General features: G+C 41.6%; 1 protein-coding gene across 7 annotated transcripts in view; it reads right to left on the bottom strand.

Annotated features, from left to right (window-relative positions):
* Window positions 1-26799, bottom strand: part of bbs9 (Bardet-Biedl syndrome 9) — a 562903-nt gene that overhangs the window by 209212 nt on the left and 326892 nt on the right. For 6 of the 7 annotated variants that reach the window (XM_060822953.1, XM_060822956.1, XM_060822964.1 and 3 more), the window contains one exon: window positions 25591-25810. The exons of the other annotated variant lie outside the window; for it this stretch is intronic. In XM_060822953.1, coding sequence (XP_060678936.1) covers window positions 25591-25810 — 220 coding nt within the window. The remainder of the gene's footprint in view (window positions 1-25590; window positions 25811-26799) is intronic. 7 annotated transcript variants of the gene reach the window in all.

Raw genomic sequence — 26799 nt, 5'->3', positions numbered from 1 at the left:
AGGGGACAAACTCTTCACTGGCTGAAGTCATACCTACCACATAGGAGGATGGTTGTTGTTGAAAGTCAGTCATCTCAGCTCCAGCGGGAGATCCTAAGGCCCAACTATCTTCAGCAGTTTCATTAATCACCTTCTCTCCATTATAAGTGGGGATGTTCATTGATAATTGCACAATCTTCAGCACTATTTGCGACTTTTCAGATACTGAAGCATTTATGTTCAAATGCAACAAGATCTGGGCTTGAGCTGAAAAGTGGCAAATAACATTTGCACCACACAAATGGCCATGACCATCTCCAATAAGAGATGATCTAACCACCGCCTTTTGATATATAATAGTGTTATCATCATCAAATTAGAATTATAGAGTCATAGAGATGTACAGCACAGAAACAGACCCTTCGGTCCAACTTGTCCAGCCAACAAGATATCCCAACCCAATCTAGTTCCACCTGCCAGCACCTGGCCCATATCAATCCAAACCCTTCCTATTCACATGCCCATCTAGATGTCTTTTAAATGTTGCAATTGTACCAGCCTCTACCACTTCCTCTGGCAGTTCATTCCTTGCATATACAACACTCTGAGTGAAAAAGTTGCCCTTAGCTCTCTTTTATATCTTTCCCATCTCACCCTGAAACTATGCCCTCTTGTTCTGGACTCCCCCACCCCCGGGAAAAGCCTTTGTATATTTATCCTATGCATGGCCCTCATGATTTTATAAACCTCTATAAAGTCACACCTCAGCCTTCAACGCTCCAGGGAAAACAGCCCTAGCCTATTCAACCTCACCCTATAGCTCAGATCCTCCAATCCTGGCAACATCCTTGTAAATCTTTTCTGAACCCTTTCAAGTTTCACAACATCTTTCCGATAGGAAGGAGACCAGAACTGTATGCAATATTCCAACAGTGACCTAACCGATGTCCTGTACAGCCGCAACATGACCTCCCAACTCTTGCACTCAATACTCTGACCAATAAAGGAAATGCCTTCACTATCCTATCTATCTGCAACTCCACTTTCAAGGAGTTATGACCTGCACTCCAAGGTCTCTTTGTTCAGCAACACTCCCTAGGACCTTACCATTAAGTGTATAAGTCCTGCTAAGATTTGCTGTCTCAAAATGCAGCACCTCACATTTAACTAAATTAAATTCCATCTGCCACTCCTCAGCCCATTGGCCCATCTGGTCAAGATCCCGGTGTAATCTGAAGTAGTCTTGTTCACTGTACACCACACCTCCAATTTTGGTGTCATCTGCAAACTTACTAACTATACCTCTTATGCTCACATCCAAATCAGTTGTATAAATGATGAAAAGTAGTGGACTCTACACTGATCATTGTGGCACTCCATTGGTCACAGGCCTCCAGTCTGAAAAACAACCCTCCACCACCACCCTCTGTTTTCGACCTTTGAGCCAGTTGTGATCCAAATGGCTAGTTCTCCCTGCATTCCGTGAGATCTAACCTTGCTCATCAGTCTCCCATGGGAAACCTTGTTGAACGCCTTACTGAAATCCATATAGATCACATCTACTGTTCTGCCCTCATCAATTTTCTTTGTTACTTCTTCACAAAACTCAATCAAGTTTGTGAGACATGATTTTCCACACACAAAGCCATGTTGACTATCTCCAATCAATCCTTGCCTTTCCAAATACATGTACATCCTGTCCCTCAGGATTCCCTTCAACTTACCCACCACCGACGTCAGGCTGACTGGTCTACTGTTCCCTGGCTTGTCCTTACCACCTTTTTTAAACAGTGACACCACATTAGCCAACCTCCAGTCCTCTGGCACCTCACCTGTGACTATCGATGATACAAATATCTCAGTAAGAGGCCCAGAAATCACTTCCCTAGCTTCCTATAGAGCACTTAGGTACACCTGATCAGGTCCTGGGGATTTATTCACTTTTATGTATTTCAAGATATCCAGCACTTCTTCTTCTGTAATATGGACATTTTTCAAGGTGTCACCATCTATTTCCCTACATTCTATATCTTCCATGTCCTTTTCCACAGTAAATACTGATGCAAAATACTCGTTTAGTATCTGCCTCATCTCCTTCGGCTCCACACAAAGGCTGCCTTGCTGATCTTTGAAGGGCCCTATTCTCTCCCTAGTTACCCTTTTTGTCCTTAATGCACTTGTAAAAACCCTTTGGATTCTCCTTGACTCTATTTGCCAAAGCTATCTCATGTCCCCTTTTTGCCCTCCTGATTTCTCTCTTAAGTATACTCCTACTGCTTTTATTCTTCTTCGGATTCCCACGAGCTATCCTGACTATACCTGACATATACTTCCTTCTTTTTCTTAACCAAACCCTGAAGTTCTTTAGTCATCCAGCATTCCCTTTACCTACCAGCCATTCCTTTCACCCTAACAGGAATATACTTTTTCTGGACTCTCGTTATTTCATTTCTGAAGGCTTCCCATTTTCCAGCCGTCCCTTTACCTGCAAACATCTGCGCCCAATCAGCTTTTGAACGTTTTTGCCTAATACCATCAAAATTGGCCTTCCTCCAATTTGGGACTTCAACTTTTAGATTCGGTCTATTTTTTTCCATCACTATTTTCAAACTAATAGAATTATAGTCACTGGCCCCACATGCTCCCCCACTGACACCTCAGTCACCTGCCTTGCCTTATTTCCGAAGAGTAGGTCAAGCTTTGCACCTTCTCTTGTAGGTACATCCACACACCGAATCAGAAAAATTTATTGTAAACACTTAACAATTCCTCTCCATCTAAACCGTTCTCCACTATCAACATCCGGGGAGTTACCATTGGCCAAATACTCAACTGGACTCACCACAACAACACAATAGCTACAAGAGCAGGTGAAAGGCTTGGAATACATCAACAAGTCACTTTTCACTGGTCTTCCCAAATCCTGGTCACTATTTACAAAGCACCAGTCATTGGTGGAATGCTCCCCACTTTCCTGGATGGCTGCAACTCCAACAACACTCAAAAAGCTTGACACCATCCAGAACAAAGCAGCCCACTTGATTTGCACCACATCCACAAGCATTCACTCCCTTCAGCAACAATACTCAGTAGAAGTGTGTATTATCTACAAGATGCATTGCAGAAATTCACCAAGGATCCTTAGACTGCACCTTTCAAACCGAGAAACATTTTCATCTAGAAAGGCAAGGACAGCAGATACTTGGGAACACCACCACCTGCAAGTCACTTACAATCCTGCCTTGGAAATATATCACCATTCCTTCACTGTCTCTGTGTCAAAACCCTTGAATTCCGTCAACCTAAAGCATGTGGACTGCAGTGGTTCAAGAAGGCAGCTCATCACTGTTTTCTCAAGTGCAACTGGGCAAGAGCAATTAATACTGACCAGGTAGTGATGACCATGTTCTAAGAGTTAATTAAAAAAAAAGGTACTTATTTTCTTTTTTTTTAAATTAATGTCTCATTAATAGGACTTTTCATGTGTAGCCGTTCAGGTTATTTTTTGTAAGGCTCCGTCATAAATGCAGGAAACCCATTGTGTTGTTGCACCTTGCCTTTATCAATTAAGTTATCATCGATCCAATCACCACACCTTCATGTTACCTCTCATGAATGCAAATAAAAGCAGAGATGCATCTGACATGTAAAACATAAAACAGCCAGAAGATTTATGGACATGTACGAGGTTCCCTTGATGTTTGTGAACTTGTATCCAAAAGCAAACAACTCTGCACTTGTGTAGCATCTTAAATATTTTCAGAAAATGCCTTGAGGGTATTTCTGCACAAATCTTCAAATGTGGCAGGATAGTTTAACAATGTAATTAATATAGTAATTGAGACCCTAGTCTTTATATATAGAAACATAGAGCTAGATTCTGTAACCAAGCAACTCAAATTAGGCTTTCTCCCTTGACTTAGAAGACTTCCTTCCATTTGAAGGGGTCTGTTGAATCCAAGTTTCATTTTGGAGAGGCGAGGACGGTATTGAGTCAGTGTCATTCAATCTGGAGGCAGATTGTAAGTGGCCACATGGGCAGGTGAGTGCCAAGGAATGAAGTTTACAAAGCTCAGGTTGGTTCTCTGGAACTTTGTCCCAGTTGGTTTAGAACCTATTATGCCTTTTCGCTACCTCTTCATATGCCCTCATCCCCCAAATGGTCCTCAAATACTCATGTCAACTCCACAGCAATTCACCCATTATTAACCACGAGCAGAACATAGGAGCTATATTGAGATGAAAAAAAAAATCTATGAAAGATATGTTATAGTTCTCAGTCTTACATCTTATAGTCCAAATCTCTTACAATGAAACCCATTCAAGTCCATTATATCTCATGTGCTTAAATCTTATTAAAACAAATGTGTAGACCCAACATGAAAGGCAGTTAATTCTTTAATAGCCTCTTTAGATTGTTATTCAAACTGAGAGCTCAGAAACGTCACCTGAGTTAATTGTAGCTATGCAATTCAGTCAAATATTCATAATGATTTGGGGACATGTCAACAAAGAACTTTACGAAAACTGTATGTACAGCTGATATTTTTCTTTTCTCACTTATATAAATGACCTGTCAATCAAAGCAATCCAGTGAACCTTTTTTAAAAAACACTGTTACTGACAGCTTCAGTTTGTCATTTTGTCTCATATTGGAAGTACCAGGGACAGAAAAAAATTCAGATTATGACATTTAAACAGACCACATCTGTCTAAATTCATGATTTCCAGATTTCAGATTAAGGCTCTGAACTACCTAAAAAGGGTCTGTCTGAACTGAGCACTAATTTCAAAAGGGTTTGCTAAGCTTGGGATTTGTGAGGCACATCCTACTGCATTTCTCTTGCCAGCAAAAGTCAGATCTGTCCGAAATGAAAGTTACTTCCACATCTTGTCCTCACACTTTAAGGCTGCAGAGTCTTCCTTGTCCTCATAAAAACTTAGCCCATGGAGTACAAAATCCAGTAAGATATATAAGCCCAAATAAAATACTGGCTCTGCTCCAATTGAACTACTGTGTTCAACTCTAGGAAATACATTTCATGAAGGAGGTGAAGGCTTTGAAAAGGATACAGGGAAATTTGCAAGAATGGCTATCGAGATGATGGAGACACTGGATTAGGTAGATGGTTCTTCTTAGAGCAGGAAAGCAGCTAACAGGAAATTTGATAAATGTGTTCATAATCAGGAAGCACGAAAGTAGAACAAAGAGAGTAATTGTTATCAAGGGTGAAGAGTTGATAGAGGACACAGATTTAAGTGCTCAACAAAGAAGGTGTAGTGGCATGAGAAAAAGCTTTTTTTAAATTTACTGATTGATTTGGATTTGGAATATGCTGCCTCGTGAAGTATTGGATACAGATTCAATAGTAGCCTTGAAAGGGAACTGAATAAGCATTTAATTGAAAAAAGAAACTGCAGGACTACAGAGAAATAGGAACCCTTGTTTCTATATCCACTCCATCAAAACATGTCATCATTTTAAAGATATCAATTGGTGGCACGGTGGTTCAGAGGTTAGCACTGCTGCCTCACAGCGCCAGGGACCCACGTTTGATTCCAGCTGTCTTGACTGTCTTGTGAAGTTTATTCTCCCTGCATTTGCATGGGTTTCATCGATGCTCTAGTTTTCTCCCACAGTGCAAAGACGTGCAGGTTAGATGGACCAACCATGCTAAATTACCCATGGTGTTCAGGGGTCTGCGGGTGAGATGGGTTAAATATGTGGGGCTACAGAGATAGGGTGGAATTCTCTTCAGACAGTCAGTGCAGACTCAATGGGCCAAATGGTATCTACCTACACTGCAGAGATTCTGTGATTCTAGGCCACACCCTCAGCCTCAGTCTGTTTGAGAGAAAAAATGTCAAGGTTGACTCCTTTACTGGTGTGTATCTCCAAGTATTTCTACTAATGTCCTTGTAGATTTTCTCTGAACCCTCTCTAGTTTTTCTAATTCTGTTTTTTAGAATACAAACTATTGTGTGGTTTGTTTCTTTGAATAAAAAAATGGCCTATGAATCTACTGTACGAATCTTAGTAATCTGTGTATTTGTTCACTGAAAGTCCTTTTCTCTTCTACCCTCCTAAATTTGCATCTTCCAAGTAATATGTGATCGCCTTGCTCTTCCTATTAAAATGCACCACCATCATTAATCTGTGTTGAACTTAATTCAGAAATTATTAGCCAATTCTAGGCATTTATTCACACACTCCTGCCATTTGTTGCAATCAAGAAAGGAGAGATACAGAAAGAGGGAAGCTATAGATAAAATGGACCTTTTTCTTGATTCTTGTGTCTTTAAGCTGATTGGCACTTTAAGCTATTTCAGAGGGTAATTAATAGCCAGCCACATTAATATGAGTCTGGAGTCACATGCAGGTCAGATTAGATAATGATGATAGACTACTTTTCCTAAAGTGAGCTGGATGGATCTTCACAATTGACAATGGTTCCATTAGATTAGTTTTTAATTACATATTTTATTGAATTCAAATTTCACCATTTGCCAGAGTGAAATTCAAATCTATATCCCTAGAATATTAGTCTGAGGTCTAGATTACTAGTCCAATTCCAGTGTATTATGACGATGTCACCTTCTCCCATGTTTCATTGGGGAAGTGCTGGAAACAATTATTAAGAAAGTAGTAGAAGGATGTTTATTAAATCAATACAATCAGGCAGAGCAAGTATGGTTTGTGAAAGGGAAATCATGTTTCACAAATTAATAGTTCTTTAAGGATGTAACAATGTTACTTCTGGGGTATTGGATTTCCAAAAGGTATTAGACAAAATGCCTCATTAAAGATTAATGTGCTGGGCACAATATGTTAGCTGTGACAGAAGATTAGCTACCAACAGGAAACAGAATCAGGGGAAATGCGTCATTCTCAGATTGACAAATTGACCTCATGGAAGAACACAGGATCAATCTTGAGGTCTCAAATATTTACGACTCATTTCAATGAGTTGGATGAAGGGACTGATTAGATTTGCTAACTACATAAAGATAGATAGGAAAACAAGTTGTGAGGAGGGTACAAAGAGTCAGCAAAGGGAGACAGATGAATTGGCTGACTTGCAAAGGTTTGGCAGATGGAGTATAATGTGGGTATGGGGGGACACCTCACAACACAAACAAAAACTGTGTACTTGGCAGTGAAAGAAAATGTGATGTTAAGGACTGTACCACCCCTTGCTTCTGCCACTGTAATGACTCCTCCACCAGCTCTCTGTACCAGCTTTTGCTCCTGTGTATACTGCTGCACACAAGAGTACCATTATCAGAGTTGTGCGCTGGCTCCACCACAAAAATTTAGGGTGTCTCATTTTGGAATTGAAACACACGCCGACAGACGAGGTTTAGAGCTGTGAATACTTCTCCATAAAATTGGCTCTTCTGAGTAACTGAATATATATGAAGCATCAGCTTTCATTCAACAAGGTAACCAAGTGACAGAGAAATGAAATCTGCAATTAAGTAAATCTTAATAAGGTACATTTGTATTAGAATGTTTTCAATATTCAGCTAGAAAGTTTTACTTTGACAAATTTGAATTCCAGGGCTTCAGCTGCATATGTTATACATCATATGGTATAGTCCAAATTAGAATTCTAAATCCAAGCCTACTACCTAGGCAGCTCAGGTTTACATTTGAGGCTTACCGTAACTAAATGCTTGCAAAGCTGCTCAATTTGTATTTACTGGCATAGCTTAATGGATTCCTAATTTTTTTTCAGAACCTGTAAGACTATCAACTTTCCACTGAACCTGGTAATCCTTTGAGTTTAAGGCACCAATTCAGGGCTTTGATCTCAAGACAGTAAATTTGCGAGCTGATTAAGTGCCTTTTGAATTGCAGAGAACAACACAGCTGCTTATTGTTAAAATGACGACAGCATATCATTAGAATACAAATTCAATTAATATCCCAAAAGGCTGCTGTTTAGTAAAACTGTGTTCTTTGAAGTCATGGCAATTTTAGACGACACAATATTTTGTGATAATTTTATCTTTTTTACCTGCAATAGTGTCTAACTGTTCAACATGTTGAACATTAACTTTAAGTATTATCAATTCACAGCATCAAGGCATTTCTTTTACAATTATTTTGATATATTGTAGAAATAGCATTGACAGAAAATCAATGATTACATATTTGAATTGGATTCACATGGACACCAGTATAGGACACTTGGGTTCAAGTCTTACTGACTCCAGAGGTGTGAAATAATTCATCTGAACAGTTTGATTAATAATACCTAAATTTCATTGAGAAAAGTTTTTGTTTTCATGTTTTCATGTCCATTTCTGTACAAGCAGGCTTTCTGCTTTAGAATCAAGTCAGCAGGAATTTTACCAGGATTACAACAAATTCAATTGACAAGAATGGTTGTAAGATTTTGCACATTAACCACAAGAAAGGAGTTTGGTGAAGCGTTGCAAACCAAATTACAGAGGAGACTCCTGTATTTCTAAGAGCAGGTGAGATCCTTATCTACAGCACTTTAGATCTGCCAATTTTCTTTTCTTCTTAGACAGTTCCTCAGGATCAAGGATGACTTACTTCCGCACTGATTCAATAAGTTCTAAGACAGCTGATCAGCCCAATCTGTGATCTGCAGTCTCTACCACAAGTAGAGGAGGTGGTGCTTGTAAGGCTTGGGAGATAGATTGTTTGGAGCTTTGTGAAGTATATAGGAACACAGAAAGCATGTCCATAGCCATGGTAAACCATGTCCATAGCCATGGATCTGAGATTCTGGTCTGCAAATATACATTTCCTCAGTCAGCTGAATGTTGGGCTGGTACATTAGAAGCAATGACAAATGTTGTAGTCTACATTTGCCTTCATTGGGAGGGAGGCAGACATAGAAAATGATCAACATTTTAAGCACCTCACGCTTGAACCTAATCGACAGGGAGACATGTTTTGTTGTGGGAGCTGCTTAGATGATTACCTTAATTTTCTCGATGTTAAGCAAAACGCCCATTTTCTCATTTGCTTCAGAGCAAAAACTGACAATAGCCCAGAGTTTTTAGCACATGCCGACCTCATTTGTATTCTGAAACTTTTTGATTTTGGTTTTGATTTGGATTGTAGGCAGCATCTACTCTGTCAATTATTTCTACTTCTGTGTTGATGTACATTCACTGTAGTAAGGTAGAAATGTAGCAAATTTGCACACAGCAAGATCCCACAAACAGGAATGTCTTAATAACTAATCTGTTTTAGTGATGTTGGTTGAAGGATAAATAATTGCAGTGTCCCAAAATTTGACTCTTCCTTGAATAGTGGTGTGGAAAAACTTTTTTATATCACTTCAAATTCAACTTGCACATAATTTTCTTCTTCAACCAGTTCCACACCACTTGAGTTTCCACGTGTTGTCCTTATTCCACCTTACATATAATCCCATTTGCCGACAAACCTCACTGATCTATGCTCACCAACATGGGTTCCTGGCTCCTTGATGTCTCAAATGTATCAACTTCTTCATTGTGTTGAAATCTCTCCATGGCCTCCCCTCCCCTCACCTCCTTCAGCCCTGTAATTCCTTTCCTAATACTCTTTACCTTTGTCACCTCATTAAAGCCCCTCCTAACATCTCTTTTGTTCAGTTCATTTGGTTGAATCCATTAGATTTTGATATTGATGCTAGTTGGGTATCACAGCAAGAGAAGGGGCACCTTAATCAAGCTGAGCAAGAACAGAAAAAAGGACTGATTTTTATAAAAACACATGGGTAAAACAGCCCTTTGGGAAATCTCTCAAAGATTCTTGATATTTCTAATCATACCTGCATCTGAAGTACTTTGGTGCTACAAGATTGGTGTAGAAGAGACAAGTTACAGCTTTCTACAGGTCTCAGGCAGTGCCAAAAGGTCACGGGTGAGCAACGGAGCTGACTTTAGATTCGAGGTCAAATCTCAGGTTGGATAGTTATGTGATAAATTCTGAAAACAAATGTTGGAAGCCCAGAAATTTTTGGCCACAAAAGCCAACTGGCCATTTATCATAGAATGATCTTGTAAATGACTGACTTTGAGTTCCAGTGCCCTGTTGGACTTCTAGTTCACCGATGTGGTCCTTAAGTTAAAGGTCTGAGCAAACTGAGCCAATGTTCTTTGGCATTCAGAAGAAATGAAAGGTGATCTCATTGTGTCATAGAGATCAAAGGGGTTTGACCAGATAGATGCAGTTTATTTCCTCTTATCAGGAAAGCTAAAACATGATGATTAGGGGCCACTCATTAAGGACTGAAATTATTTTACTCAAAGGGTTGTGAAACTATGGTGTTCTCTACATATTCTAGAAGATTGTCAATGCTCTATTGTTAAATAAATTGAAAGCTGGGATTGACAGACTTTTGGTCTGTCAGGAAAGCAAGTGACATGATGAGTGGGCAGTAAGGTGAAATTGAAGTCCAAGATCAGCCATGATTTTGTTAGATGGCAAAGCAGGCTTGCCGGGCCATTTGCAGCCCTCCACTCCCTCCATTCCAACCCCAACCTCACTATCAGCAGCCCTCCACTCCCTCCGTTCCAACCCCAACCTCACTATCAGCAGCCCTCCACTCCGTCCGTTCCAACCCCAACCTGACTATCAAACCTGCAGACCGTTCCAACCCCGACCTCACTATCAAACCTGCAGACAAGGGAGGCACGGTAGTAGTTTGGCGCACCGATCTTTACACCGCCGAGGCTAAACGCCAGCTCGCAGACACCTCCTCCTACCGCCCCTTTGACCATGACCCCACCTCCCACCACCAAAGCATCATCTCCCAGACCATCCATAACCTCATCACCTCAGAGGATCTCCCATCCACCGCCTCCAACCTCATAGTCCCACAACCCCGCACTGCCCTTTTCTACCTCCTGCCGAAAATCCACAAACCTGACTGCCCGGCCAACCCATTGTCTCAGCCTGCTCCTGCCCCACAGGACTCATCTCTGCGTACCTCGACACGGTCTTGTCCCCTTTAGTCCAAGAACTCCCCACCTACGTTCGGGACACCACCCACACCCTCCACCTCCTCCATGATTTTCGCTTCCTCAGCCCCCAACGCCTTATCTTCACCATGGACATCCAGTCCCTGTACACCTCCATCCCCCATCACGAAGGACTCAAAGCCCTCCGCTTCTTCCTTTCCCGCAGTACCAACCAGTACCCTTCCACTGACACCCTCCTTTGACTGACTGAACTGGTCCTCGCCCTGAACAACTTCTCTTTCCAATCCTCCCACTTCCTCTAAACCAAAGAGTAGCCATGGGCACCCGCATGGGCCCCAGCTATGCCTGCCTCTTCGTAGGATATGTGGAACAGTCCGTCTTCCGCAGCTACACTGGCACCACCCCCCACCTTTTCTTCCGCTACATCGATGACTGTATCAGCGCTGCCTCGTGCTCCCACGAGGAAGTTGAACAGTTCATCCACTTTACCAACACCTTCCACCCTGACCTCAAATTTACCTGGACCATCTCAGACTCCTCCATCCCCTTCCTAGACCTTTTCATTTCTATCTCGGGCGACCGAATCAAATTGGACATTTACTACAAACCGACTGACTCCCACAGCTACCTAGACTGCACCTTCTCCCACCCTGCCCCCTGTAAAAACGCCATCCCATATTCCCAATTCCTTCGTCTTCGCCGCATCTGCTCCCAGGAGGACCAGTTCCAATACTGTACAACACAAATGGCCTCAAAAAGACCGCAATTTCCCCCCCGACGTGATCGATGATGCCCTCCAATGCATCTCCTCCACTTCCCACTCCTCCGCCCTTGAGCCCTGCCCCTCCAATCGCCACCAGGACAGAACCCCACTGGTCCTCACCTACCACTCCACCAACCTCCACATACATCGTATCATCTATCGCCATTTCCGCCACCTCCAAAGGGACCCCACCACCAGGGATATATTTCCCTCCCCTCCCCTATCAGCGATCCGAAAAGACCACTCCCTCTGTGACTCCCTCGTCAGGTCCACACCCCCCACCAACCCAACCTCCACTTCTGGCATCTTCCCCTGCAACCGTATGGAACGCAAAACTTGCACCCATACGTCCCCCCTTACTTCCCTCCAAGGCCCTAAGGGATCCTTCCATATCTGCCACAAATTCACCTGTACCTCCACACACATCATTTACTGCATCCGCTGCATCCAATGTGGCCTCCTCTATACTGGGGAGACAGGCCGCTTACTTGCGGAACGTTTCAGAGAACACCTCTGGGACACGCTGACCAACCAACCCAACCACCCCGTGGCTCAACACTTTAACTCCCCCTCCTACTCCACCAAGGACATGCAGGTCCTTGGACTCCTCCATCGCCAGACCATAGCAAGACGACGGCTGGAGGAAGAGCGCCTCATCTTCCACCTAGGAACCCTCCAACTACAAGGGATGAACCTAGATTTCTCCATTTCCTCATTTCCCCTCCCCCCACCTTGTCTCAGTCAAATCCCTCGAACTCAGCACTGCCTTCCTAACCTGCAATCTTCTTCCTGACCTCTCCGCCCCCACCCCCACTCTGGCCTATCACCCTCACCTTGACCTCCTTCCACCTATCGCATTTCCAATGCCCCTCCCCCAAGTCCCTCCTCCCTACCTTTTATCTTAGTCTGCTGGACATACTTTCCTCATTCCTGAAGAAGGGCTCATGCCCGAAACGTCGACTCTCCTGCTCCTTGGATGCTGCCTGACCTGCTACGCTTTTCCAGCAACACATTTTCAGCTCAGGGCCATTGGTCTATTCATGTTCCTACTTCCTGTGTTCTAGGTTTCTCACATGAAAGTAACATTGTTTCAGCTAAGAAGAAATAGTTGTGTCATGGTTTTGCTCAAGTCCAGCACAAAATTTTTGCAATGTCTGACAACAAATACAAATCACAGAAAGAGCTGTCATGAAAGTTTGATTAAGGGAGGCCTAATTGGAGGTTCCATTGAGATAAAATCAGAGTCCTAGCTAATTAAGCAGACTGCAACTCCTCAAAGAATGGTGGTAAAAAGAACTTTTATATCAAGCATTAAATGAAATAGCATGAAATTCAATGCAATGAGCATGAAACTGACCTTCTGTAATCTTGAGGATGCAGGCAATATATAAATCACTGTGTAACACAAAAAAAATGCTTTAAAATCTGAAACTGAAGCACCATTTAAATTGAATAAGCAGAACGGACTGCTTCCAGCAGGAAAGCTGGCCTTGACAGATAACCAACAGGAAGTTCAGCAATGGTTAAAATGAATTTTGTGTGGTAGGGAAAGCAGAAAGGAACCATATTGGCGATTACAGTGGTAAAAAGGACTGGAGTGGAAGCTTAGAGCTTAACTATGAGAGTAAGTTACCTGAAGGCACAGGATGAAAGAAGAATTATCTACTGATTGTGGATTGTATGAATTATTCAACGTCTAATTAATCTGAATGAGTTTATGACTGAAGAGTTGCAATAAAGCTTTCATTGCAGTTGCATTTATGGGAAGATGAAAGGAAGTAGAACTGTGACTATGAAGATTAAAATGGTTCCAGTGTCCGCATTCAAGCTTTCCTAAACACTAGTTAAATGAGATGGCAATCAGGTTATACCAGATCCATAACCTTAAGTTTTTTGTCTTGGTTTAAGGATCATTTTTATAACTGCCGACAAGTGGGATTGCAGAGTTAAGGACAGTGAAACAGGAGAAATGTTTTGTTCTTTAAAATGGCAGAAGGCAATATTGCAACACTCTAATTTTGTGTTTAGTTCAAAAATTAAGAAATAGTAGCTATAGTGTTTTGTTCAATAGCTGTCTTTCTTTCTAAAACATTTGTTTTTTTAAATTTACTATCATTTAAATATTACACTAAATCATCTTATTGTATTCAGTTTACTCATTCTCCACCCCTATATTTCCATATATTTTTAGGATCTCCTTTTCAATACACAGATATTCATATATTTTACCAATGGTCAGAGTTCTTTTCTGATCTCTCTCACACTCCATCACAACTATTCCCTCTGCCTGTTGGAAGGATTTAGGTTGGAATATAGCAAGCACAGCAACCTAGAGCCTACTAAGTCAATTAACAGATTTGAAAATAGAAATTGCGTCAACAGTTGAGAAATTAGAAATGGTCATATGTCATAGAGTACTGAAGGACTGGTCATAATGAATGTAATAGGTTCTCCAAATTATCCACGTTGAATGCACCAGCAAGATCCAAGAAGTTACTGATTTGATTGCAACATTTAGTCATCAAGTTAAAACAGATCAATATTTTAGTTTGAGTGATTCTATCCATGTTAAGTGGGTATTTGTTAGCCATATTGTCATTCTTTAAAGTATTCAATAAAAGATGTGTGCACCAAAGTTTGCACTACATCACGTAGATGACTACTGTCCCGTCAGTCTATATTTTGAAACATATTTGCCCAGCTATTTTGATGCCGATATGGTAATTGGTAGACAATTAGGAAGCTGGAAGAACACAGCAAGCCAGGCAGCATCTAGAGGCGGCAGAAGTCAACGTTTCAGGTGTATCCCATCTTCAGGACTATTGGAACAGCGTACACTAGATTTGCGAGTCAGGGCCATGTAGAATGCCAAGACAGAGTGAATTTCATGGAACATGCCTGGGAAATCAAATTTTCCGACTGGTAATTCCCATGTGTTTGAAATCCTCTGAAAGAATCCATTAAAAGTGAAGAATTTGGCGAGATAACTAGATAGTTAAGAGAGAACTAAAAATCCAGTCTAGCTCCGAGATAACCACTAAACTAATCTTCCATTCACCATTCAACCTTCCTAACTACATTTCCCCAAATGTCATACACTTCCCAACTCAACATGATTCTACCTTCCACAAACCACAAGACCTGACATTACCAGTGCTAGCCTGATCTCGCTCCCCTCCCCCACCCCGTCACTGTCACCAGTATTCATATACTGTCTTTCGAAACATTGAACTCCTTCCTCATTGCCAGACCTGACAGCAGCATCGGAAGTCATCGAGTTATAGAATCATAGAAATATACAGCACAGAAACAAACCCTTCGGTCCAACTCGTCCTTCTGATCAGACATCCCAAATAAATCTAGTCCCACTTGCCAGCATTTGGCCCTTATCTCTCTAAACCCTTCCTATTCATATACCCATCCTGATGCTTTTTAAATGCTGTAATTGTATCAGCCTTCTTTGGTAGCTCATTCCATACACACACCACCCTCTGCACAAAAAAGTTGCCCCTTACATTCCTTTTAAAACTTGCCCCTCTCACATTAAACCTATGCCCTCTAGTTTTGGAGTCCCCCATGCCAGGAAAAAGATCACGATTTTAACAACCTCCAACGCTCCAGAGAAAACAGCCCCAATCTATTCAGACTCGCCCTATAACTCAAATCTTCCAACCCTGGCAACATCCTTGTAAATCTTTTCTGAACCCTTTCAGGTTTCACAACATTCATTCTTCCTATAGCAGGGAGATCAAACTTGCATGTGCTATTCCAATAGTGGCCTAAACTGTACAGGCACAACATGAACTGCTAACTCCAATACTCAATGCACTGACCAATTAAGGAAAGCATATCAAAAGCTTTCTTCACTAGCCTATCTGCCTGCGAATCCATTTTCAAAGAACTATGAACGTGCGCTCCAAGGTCGCTTTATTCAGCAATGCTCCCCAGGACCTTACCGTTAAGTATATAAATCCTGCCCTAATTTGCCTTCACAAAATGCAGGACCTCACATTTATCTAAATTAAACTTCATCTACCACTCATCAGCTCATTGGCTCATCTGATCAAGATAAGGTTCTTCATTGTCCACTACACCTTCAATTTTGGTGTCATCTGCAAACTTACTAACCATACCTTCTATGGCCACATCCAAATAATTTATATAAATGACAAAAAGGAGTGATCCTTGTGGCACACCACTGGTCGCAGGCTTCCAGTCTGAAAAGCAACCCTCCACCGCTATCATCTGTCTTCTACCTTTGAGCTAGTATCCAAATAGCTAGTTCTTGCTCTATTCCATGTGATATAAACTCGCTATCCAGTCTACCATGAAGAACCTTATCAAATGCCTTCCTGAAATCCATATAGATCACATCCACTGCTCTGCTCTTATCAATCCTCTTTGTTACTTCTTCACCCAATTCTGGGATCTAGAAATGTTACTGAGGGATGGGGAGGTTATGAGAAGTTGGGAACACCTCTGATTTATACCCAGGCTACAGAAATACGCCCAATAGGACACCCTGTTGGCAAACGTGCAGATCAAAATCTAGTTGTTTACATGCACTAGCAAATTGGTAGCTGTATATTTTCTGGCAGTTATTTTGTCATTGTGGAAAATGATCATAGGCAAAGGTCTCACTACAATTACAGCACAAAATATGCCTTTGGTTCCAACTGGTCTATGTTGGAATTTAGACTCCCCACAAGCCAAACTGCACTTAATACAACAGAGACTATACAACAAAAAAACATTTTTGGATATCCTATGATAATGAACAATACTACATAAATTCTTTCCTTTACTTCATCTAACCTCATCAAACACCTACTTTTTCTTTCTCCTTTACGTCCTTGCCAGATTCCTGTTAAGTGCATCTATATTATTCACCATATCTACTTTATACAGTAGAAAGTTCCACTGAATTACCACACTTATCCAAAACCAACTAACATGCACTTTCCAGCAGTGATCACTGGATAACATTCGGAGCCAGATTCTTTGTTAACTGATCCCTCTTTGGAAGGAAGCACTGGTTATTTTCATGCTTTATGTAAATAATTATTAGAGTCATAAGCTATCATATCAAAATATTCAGCTAATGCAAGTATTTTTTGAACACTGGAATAAATCTAGTTAAATTTTGCAAGCAGGTCCAAGGCCTAGGCCTCACTCTCTCGGCGGAGCAGGTAGGGCTGTTTGGCGGTGTCTCTTTGTAGACACAGTTAAGTTTTTTTTAACGGTTTAAATTTAAAAGTTTTTTTTAAAAAGCGCGGAGTGGACCCGGAAGCTGGTGTAGCGCAAGCTTACCTGGGTAGGTTTTTCCAATAAAGGCGTGCAGGAGAGGAACCCGGTAGTGCCTCCCACCCGCCCTCCTCCTCTAACCTAATAATAAGACCCGTTGTGGTAAGCAGGTAAGTGCTGCTTTTGTTTGTTCTATTCCTTAGACCTAGTTTTTTTAAAGGTTACTTTTAGAGGGATGGCAGTGAAGGCACTGCAATGCTCCTCTTGCAACATGTTTGAGGTGAGGGATGCCATATTCGTCCCTGTTGATTACACTTGCAGGAAGTGCACCCATCTCCAGCTCCTCCAAGACCGTGTTAGGGAACTGGAGCTGGAGTTGGATGAACTTAGGATCATTCGGGAGGCAGAGGGGATCATAGATCAGAGCTTTAGGGAAGTAGTAACTCCAAAGATTGCAGACAGATGGGTGACAGTGAGGGGGACTGGGAGGAAGCAGCCAGTGCAGGGACCCCCTGCAGTCGTTCCCCTCAAGAACAAGTATACCGTTTTGGATACTTGTGGAGGGACGACTTACCAGGGGTAAGCAATGGGGTTTAGGTCTCTGGCACAGAGCCTGTCTCCATTGCTCAGAAAGGAAGGGTGGAGAAGAGCAGAGCAATAGTTATTGGGGACTCGATAGTTCGGGGCACAGATAGGCGGTTTTGAGGGGGCGAGAGAGACTCACGATTGGTATGTTGCCTCCCAAGTGCAAGGGTACGTGACGTCTCTGATCGTGTTTTCCGGGTCCTTAAGGGGGAGGGGGAGCAGCCCGAAGTCGTGGTGCACATTGACACCAACGACATAGGTAGGAAGAGGAATGAGGATGTTAGGCAGGCTTTCAGGGAGCTAGGTTGGAAGCTCAGAGTTAGAACAAACAGAGTTGTTGTCTCTGGTTTGTTACCCGTGCCACGTGATAGAGAGTCGAGGAATAGGGATAGAGAACAGTTAAATGCGTGGCTACAGGGATGGTGCAGGAGGGAGGGATTCCGGTATCTGGATAACTGGGGTTCTTTCTGGGGAAGGTGGGACCTCTATAAACCCCTGAACCTGAGGGGCACCAGTATCCTTGGGGGAAGGTTTGCTAGTGCTCTTTGGGGGTGATTAAACTAACTCTGCAGGGGCATGGGAACCTGGAGTGTAGCTTTAGGGTGCAGGACCTTGAGTGTAGGGAAGTTAGGAACATGGCATCAATCTTGAAGGAGGGTGTCTGTAAACAGGAAAGTGGCTTGAAGTGTGTATACTTCAATGCGAGAAGTATATAAAATAATGTAGGTGAACTTGCAGCATGGGTTGGTACCTGGGATTTCGATGTTGTGGCTATTACGGAGACATGGGTAGAACAGGGACAGGAATGGCTGTTGCAGGTTCCAGGATTTAAATGTTTTAGTAGGGTCAGAGTTCGGGGTAAAAGAGGGGGAGGTGTGGCATTGCTTGTTAAGGATAGTATTACAGCGGTGGAAAGGACGATGGATGAAGACTCGTCATCGGAGTTCGTTTGGGCTGAGTTTAGAAATAGGAAAGGTGAGGTCACCCTGTTAGGAGTTTTGTACAGGCCTCCTAATAGTCCTAGAGACGTAGAAGAAAGGATTGCGAGGATGATTCAGGAGAAGAGTGAAAGTAATAGGGTGGTTGCTAAGGGGGACTTTAACTTTCCAATATTGAGTGGGAAAGCTATAGCTCAAGTACATTAGACGGGTCGGTGTTTGTTCAATGTGTGCAGGAGGGTTTCCTGACACAATATGTAAACAGGCCAACAAGAGGTGAGGCCATACTGGATTTGGTTCTGGGTAACGAACCAGGCCAGGTGTTAGAATTGGAGGTAGGTGAGCACTTTGGGGACAGTGACCACAATTCGGTGACTTTTACTCTCGTGATGGAGAGGGATAAGTGTGCACTGCAGGGCAAGAGTTATAGCTGGGGGCAGGGAAATTATGATGTGGTGAGGCATGACTCAGGATGCGTGGCTTGGAAAAGTAGGCTTCAAGGGAAGGGCACAATCGATATTTGGAGCTTGCTCAAGGAGCAACTATTGAGTGTCCTTGATAAGTATGTACCTGTCAGGCAGGGAGGAAAAGGTCGTGTGAGGGAGCCGTGGTTTAATAAGGAATTGGAATCACTTGTTAAAGGGAAGAGGGCGGCCTATGTAAAGATGAGGCGTGAAGGTTCAATTGGGGCGATTGAGAGTTATAAGGTAGCCAGGAAGGATCTAAAGAGAGAGCTAAGAGCAGCAAGGAGGGGACATGAAAAGTCCTTGGTTGGTAGGATTAGGGAAAATCCAAAGGCTTTCTATAGGTATGTCAGGAATAAAAGAATAACTAGGGTAGGAATAGGTCCAGTCAAGGATAGTAGTGGGAAGTTGTGCGTAGAGGCTGAAGAGATTGGGGAGACACTGAATGAATACTTTTCATCAGTATTCACTCAGAAACAGAACATTGTCACCGATGTGAATATTGAGTCACAATTAATTAGAATGGATGGCTTTGAGGTATGTAGGGAAGAGGTGTTGGAAATTCTGGAAAAGGTGAAAATAGATAAGTCCCCTGGGCCTGATGGCATTTATCCTAGGGTTCTCTGGGAAGCAAGGGAGGAGATTGCAGAGCCATTGGGCTTGATTTTTATGTCCTCGTTGTCTACAGGAATAGTGCCAGAAGACTGGAGGACAGCAAATGTGGTTCCCTTGTTCAAGAAGGGGAGTAGGGATAACCCTAGTAACTATAGGCCGGTGAGTCTCACTTCAGTTGTGGGCAAAGTCTTACAGAGAATTGTAAGGGATAGGATTTATGAACATCTGGATAGGAATAATGTGATCAAGGATAGTCAGCATGGTTTTGTGAAGGGCGGGTCGTGCCTCACAAACCTTATTGAATTCTTTGAGAAGGTATCTAAGGAGGTGGACGAGGGTAAAGTGGTAGATGTGGTGTATATGGATTTTAGTAATGCATTTGATAAGGTTCCCCATGATAGGCTACTGCAAAAAATACAGAGGTATGGCATTGAGGGTACGTTAGAGGTTTGGATTAGGAATTGGCTGGCTGGAAGAAGACAGAGGGTAGTAGTTGATGGTAAAGGTTCATCTTGGAGTGCAGTTACTAGTGGTGTTCCGCAAGGATATGTTTTGGGACCATTGCTGTTTGTCATTTTTATAAATGACTTGGAGGAGGGGGCTAGAAGGTTGGGTGAGCAAGTTTGCGGATGATACGAAAGTCGGTGGAGTTGTTGACAGTGAGGAAGGATGTGGCAGGTTACAGCAGAACATAGCTAAGCTGCAGAGCTGGGCAGAAAGGTGGCAAATGGAGTTCAATGTAGGTAAGTGTGAAGTGATTCACTTTGGTTAGAGTAACAAGATGATGGAGTACTGGGTTAATGTTCGGATACTTGGTAGTGTGGATGAGCAGAGGGATCTTGATGTTCATGTACACAGATCTCTGAAAGTTGCCACCCAGGTAAATAGTGCTGTGAAGAAGGCATATGGCTTACTGGCTTTTATTAGTAGAGGAATTGAGTTCCGGAGTCCTGAGGTCATGTTGCAGTTGTATAAGACTCTGGTGTGGCCGCATCTGGAGTATTGTGTGCAGTTTTGGTCATCATACTATAGGAAGGATGTGGAGGCACTGGAACGGGTGCAGCGGAGGTTTACCAGGATGTTGCCTGGTATGGTAGGAAGATTGTATGAGGAAAGGCTGAGGCACTTGGGGCTGTTTTCATTGGAGAAAAGAAGGTTTGGGGTGACTTGATAGAGGTGTACAAGATGATTAGGGGTTTAGATAGGATTGAAATGAGAACCTTTTTCCACATATGGAGTCAGCTATTATGAGGGGGCATAGCTTTAAATTAAGGGGAGGTAGGTATAGGACAGATGTTAGGGGTAGATTCTTTACTCAGCAAGTCGTGAGTTCATGGAATGCCCTACCAGTAGAATTGGCGACTCTCCCTTTTTCTGGGCATTTAAACAGGCATTGGATAGGCATATGGAGGATAGTGGGCTAGTGTAGGTTAGGTGGGCTTGGGTCAGCGCAACATCGAGGGCCAAAGGGCCTGTACTGCGCTGTATTTTTCTATGTTCTATGTTCTATGTTAACTGCAGTGGCAGTGTATGCATACGTGAACTCCAGAGTTGTAATTTTATTTCAAGAATACTCCCTGTAAGGAAATATAAATCTTAAAACTTGGTCATGATATCATCATTGCCAGTCAATAAACTGCATTAACAGGAACTCAATGTAACAAAACATAAAAATAAAGTAACATCATTCTCTTTATAGGAAACACATTGCAGTGCTACAAATCTTTTACATGCCAATATCAAAAACTACATACACGTTTTGCTAACACTTTAGCAAACTCAACCATCAGTATTACTCAAATGTTCTGATAAAACAGTGGCATAATGGTAACCCATCAGTGGATTACAATTAAAAGGCCCTGGATAACATTCTAGAGATATGGATCCAAATCCCACTAAGTCAGCTGATGGAATTTGAATTCAATTAAAACTCTGGACTATAAAGCCAATCTCAATAGTGCTTGACAAGACAGCTATCACCAATTGCTACAAAACCCATCTGGTTCACTAATTTCCTTGAGATAGGGAAATCTGCCATCTTTACCTATTCTGGCCTACCTGCAACAGCAACATGGTTGACTCTTAAATGCTCTATTAAATGACCTCATAAGCTATTCAGGTTCAAGGGCAATTAGCAACATCCAAGTGAAACCCTCATTTCATGATAGAAAATAAAAAGTTAGATTGTTAACATATCTGAACAAACCAAGGAATAAAGGATTAAATTCTAAGGACAAGTGGCATAAATTTGGCTTCTCCTGGTTCGAGTTAAGAACATTAAACTATGACTTAAGCAAGGCTGGCGGGGGGTGTCAAATTAAAAGTCCTGACCAAGATCAGTGGATTTATGTCAGACCATAAGGCTATTAGAAATAGAAACGGGAGTATCGCCATGGTTGATCTGATACTCATCACGTCCAGAGTCCTGCCTTTCTCCATTACCCCTGACTCTCCAATTAATCAAGAATCTATCTCTTCCTGATAAAGGGCTTATGCCAGAAACATCGATTCTCTTGCTCCTCGGATGCACTTTTCTTTCAACTTCAAACACATCTGCTTTACAATTCCTGTCACATTTTCGTGGTGGTTAGAGATAGAATACATTGTTTTCACCAAACTAATGCACCCTAATTTTCTTTTCAAATAGTTTTCTTAGATACCCAACTACAGCAGGTCAATAAGCATTTGTAGAGAAGTCAGTCAAAGACCAAGCTTCTGGAACTATTTTAATCAGAGGACCAGCATCTATAGAGACTTGTGAGCCCCATTTTGAGGAACAGGCATTACTGAAGCAGGTAAGGACCTTGAAGATATCTCAATATGTAAGAAGAAATTAGCTGGAAAAGCAATGGTCCACTGGGATTGTAGGAGAAAGCCTGTGTGACTGAATGTTGGGACCAAAAGGGCTGCCTTTCTTGGTCATATTCTCCTCTATGGACTTTCTAATGTTTCCCCACAGCCTGCCACAGGAAGGCCACATCCAGTGTAAGTTTAAGTGTAGGTTTACTGCCCTGCCAGAAAATGTCAGTGAGTCCCAAAAGTGACTTATCTGACCAAGGTCTCTGATGGCAGGAGCCCATTGGGAGCTGTCCCACAGTAGATAACTCTTATTTTGCTGGTTGCAGCCTCCTCAAAGTTCATCACTCATTAGCTACCTGATGAAGGAGCAGCACTGCGAAAGCTAGTACTTCTAAATAAACCTGTTGGACTATAACCTGGCGTTGTGTGATTTTTAACTTTGTCCACACCAGTTCAACACGGCACCTTCACATCATGGCTTTGTTCATAAGATAATACCTCCATACTGGGGATCATCCTAATTAACTTTCTCTGAACCACGTCCGATAAAATAACATCTTTTCCTAAATCAGGTGACCAAAACTGTTCACAGTACACAATTAGAGTTTCTTACTGAATGATTCATTTTAAAAAGGATACATAACCAGGTACAGTATTAAAAAAGTTATGGCATTGCACTTTAGTGATTAGATTACTTACAGTGTGGGAATAGGCCCTACGGCCCAACAACCCACCCAGACCTATTCCCCCACATTTATCCCTTCACCTAACACTACAAGCATGGCCAATTCACCCAACCTGCACATTTTTGGACTGTGGGAGGAAACCAGAGCACCCGGAGGAAACCCACGCAGACACGGGAAGTTGCCTGAGGCGGGAATTGAACCTGGATCTCTGGTGCTGTGAGACAGCAGTGCTAATCACTGTGCCACCGTGCCATCCAGTGATCATGCGTAAAAAAATCTAAGAACAGCAACTTCTGAGAATGATTATTTGTGAAACAATAGAAGTAGGCACAGAAATTGTAGGATTGTCACAAAAACCCAACTGAGTGTCTGATTATTCTGGTGTCCTTTGCCTTATGTGGTCTTTGCAACCCTGCAATCCTGCATCACGTGATGCTCACAACGAGCTGCATTTGTAGCATCTTTAATGTAGTATTTCTTTTCTACTGGGTCTTGGAAGAAATCTCTAAAAGTGGAAAATAGTGGCTTGCCATTTTTATGCACATGTCTACAACAGTGTTGCCCAGTAGAAATCATCGATTTGTCATCAGTATGGTGATACTGTTTTAGCCACATAAATTGCTTTCAATAGAAAACACCTTCTAGACAATATTGGCAAATATTTACTTAACTATTCGGTAAGGAAGGAAGCAAAGTACAATGAGTAAAAAAAACACTTGCCCCTTTTTATTTATCTGTCACCATTCTACATAAAACAGTTCACATGCCTTGCATGTGCTGTCACAATGAATACTGAGATCACACAACCAATGTTACTCATTGTTTTTACTCATTTGAAATGCCATTTGTCGCTTCTGGATTTGTAATTAACTAAATGTGGTCAGTGACCAACATATGAAATAATGCTGCCCTAGAACATTATTCGAATTACGAGATTGGCAATGTGACAGCTACTGAAATGAGTAAGAAAACACTTAAAATAATGCAGTACTAGCTGAACAGCACTGAAATAGAATTAATTTCACTGCATGTACCTGAACAAATTGCCGAGAAAATGAAACAGGAGCATTCTATTTAAATATCTATAATTATGCACAAATAACAAAAGTTAGATACTCAACTGCACTGACCTGTAAATTGCCAAAACATACACGCTGCAATCACAATATACTGACAAGAGAGAAGAAACAAAGAGAAAATATAAAGCCAAATCTCTCTTTCCATATTTTGGTTCGCCTGAAACTCATTAATTTAGGGATAAAGCTCATTCATTTTGTCTAAAATACACAAAATAAACATATTTTCACAAGTTTCAGTCAAGTCGCATTGGCAATCTTTGGGCTAGATGAAACAAACATTTCTGTGTGACACAGCACCTTATGGCAATTGCTCTGCCCAGGATCATAGAAAACTACAGAGGGTGGTATGCAGAGCCCAGGCCATCGTGGGAGCCAACCTTCATCCATGGACTCCATTTACATGACTTGCTGCAGCAAAAAGGCTACCAATATCATCAAAGATCCTTTGCACTCTGGTAATGATTTCTGATAACCTCTTCCATCAGACAGAAGATACAGAAGCATGAACACATGCACCCACAGGTTCAGGGACAGCTTCCTTCTGGCCGTTATTAGACTATTGAATGGACTCTCTCGTCTCAAATAATGCTGATCTTGCTAACAGTGATCTCTCTTGTATGTCCTGTGCAATGTTACCTGTATGCCTCCATCTGAATCTTTTATTCTGTACATCCTTGCTTACTACAATCTGTCTGTACTGTTTGTAAAAAAACTTTTCACTGTACTTTGGTATAAGTGACAATAAATAAATCAAATCAAATAAAATCAATTCTACTACATTGCATGTTTCTTCAATACAAATTGGCTTTATTGCGATTGAGGAGTTTAGACTGTTATTTGCAGAACATGAACTTTCCTTACCCATACTGGTTATAAAGCGATTCTGGCCCCATTAACTTAAATGGCTGTGCTATTGCGTGATTTTCTTATAACGTGAGATCGGACACGAACAGAACTATCACGTTATATCAGAAACGACTGTATATTGCAATGTTTAATAAAAACAGTTACACTTCAAAGAGCTAATTCATTATGGTTTAACAGTAAAGTCTTGCTGTTCATTTTTGGAAGAAGGTAAACCAAATATTTCCTTAAGTGAATAAAGAAAAGTTGAAGACTGTAAAATGTGTGCAAATGTCAAAACAACTAACAAACTGCTGTGCTAATCTGAAGTAATCCTTTCCGCAATATGTAGTATTTTTACTTTTGTGGCTGTTTATCTTTCACTGTAACAAGCAATTCCTCAACTCTGTCCTTGCAAACAAAAGTGCGTTATCTTTTACTTAGTTTGCTTTGTGTAAACCCATTATTCGTTGGACACAATGTGACTTATAATGGGATAGATAAGAATTCATGTGTTTACACTCCAAACATTAACTGTCTGCTATGTGACTTTGAGAGTGAATTACATGACAACATAAAACAATAGCTCTCATTATAGCTTAGCAGCTGATGAACATTGCTCTACTTCGCTGCCAAATTTACCTGAGATTGTAGCTTCCTGCTGTGCACCATCTGTAGTTAAAGACAACCGACCTCCTTTGCTCAGTCTGTCACACAGTAGGGTAATATGTTTCTTTAATCTGTTGGTATCTTTCGGCATGCTAAGTTGGCATGTCGAGCTCAGCGTCTGGTCCCTAGAGCTTTTTGACAGACAGGTCCTCAGTAAATGAGCAACTGCTACATCCACGCACTCCTCCCAACCCTGCCAGAGTCAAAAGGTGAGATCCACGTAAGTAATGATTAATAATGTTGGAAATTATAGCAATTTAAAATCATTAAACTATTCACAGCAGAAAAGCCCTTTAATTTAGTCTCTAATCTTTATCAAAAACATTCCAAGTCCTGTTCCCTGAGATTAGCCTCCTCTACATTCCATTAGGGGATTCAAAAATGATTGTCCTGGCAAGGAATTGGGACGTTAAACTCCATAGAATAAAACCATTTTGACACAAGAAAATCCATTACAGATTTCCAGTATGTCAGCTGTGACTAGCATAGGAACTTTGAAAGAAATAAGTCAAGACTCTCTATCATTCAACTACAAGATAAATCTTCTACCTCGATGATACTTTCCTGCACTGTAACTATACGTCCTTAGATATCTATAAGGACCCTAATGTCCTAAAATCTAGAAATATATAGATCTCTGTCTGAAAAATGCTCAATTACAGGACTTGGGGTAGAGAATTTCATAGATTTGGCACCCTCTGAGTGAAGGAATTCCTCTTCAGCTCAGTCCTAAGTGGTTTGTCACTTATTCTGAAACAATATTTTCTGATTCTAGATACCTCCCCCCACCAGAGCTCCTATCAAGGAAAATATTCTTGTTTTGGCTACCTGTTGAGCCCTGTAAGAACTTTATATGCTTCAATTAGATAATCTCCTATTCTTTCAAGAGTATAAGTCCAGTTTCCTCAATATCTCTTCATTGGAAAAGCCCACCATCCCAGAAATCAGTCGAGTGAACATTCACTGCATTCAACCTATGGCAAATATATCTTTTCTACAGTGAGGAAACCAAAATGGTACACAATATTCCAGATGCATTCGTGCCAAGACTATACAATTACAACAGTACATCTTTCCCTCTGTACCCCAATCTTCTTTCATTAAAGACCAATATACAATTTGCCTCCTTATTGCCCATAACATGTTAACTTTCAGTGACTTGGGAACATGGGCAGTAAAGTC

Source organism: Hemiscyllium ocellatum, chromosome 4 (assembly GCF_020745735.1).
Source record: "Hemiscyllium ocellatum isolate sHemOce1 chromosome 4, sHemOce1.pat.X.cur, whole genome shotgun sequence".
Classification (NCBI taxonomy): Eukaryota; Metazoa; Chordata; class Chondrichthyes; order Orectolobiformes; family Hemiscylliidae; genus Hemiscyllium; species Hemiscyllium ocellatum.
The sequence above is the reverse complement of the archived record's forward strand: the minus strand, read 5'-3'. Positions and strand labels throughout refer to the sequence as shown.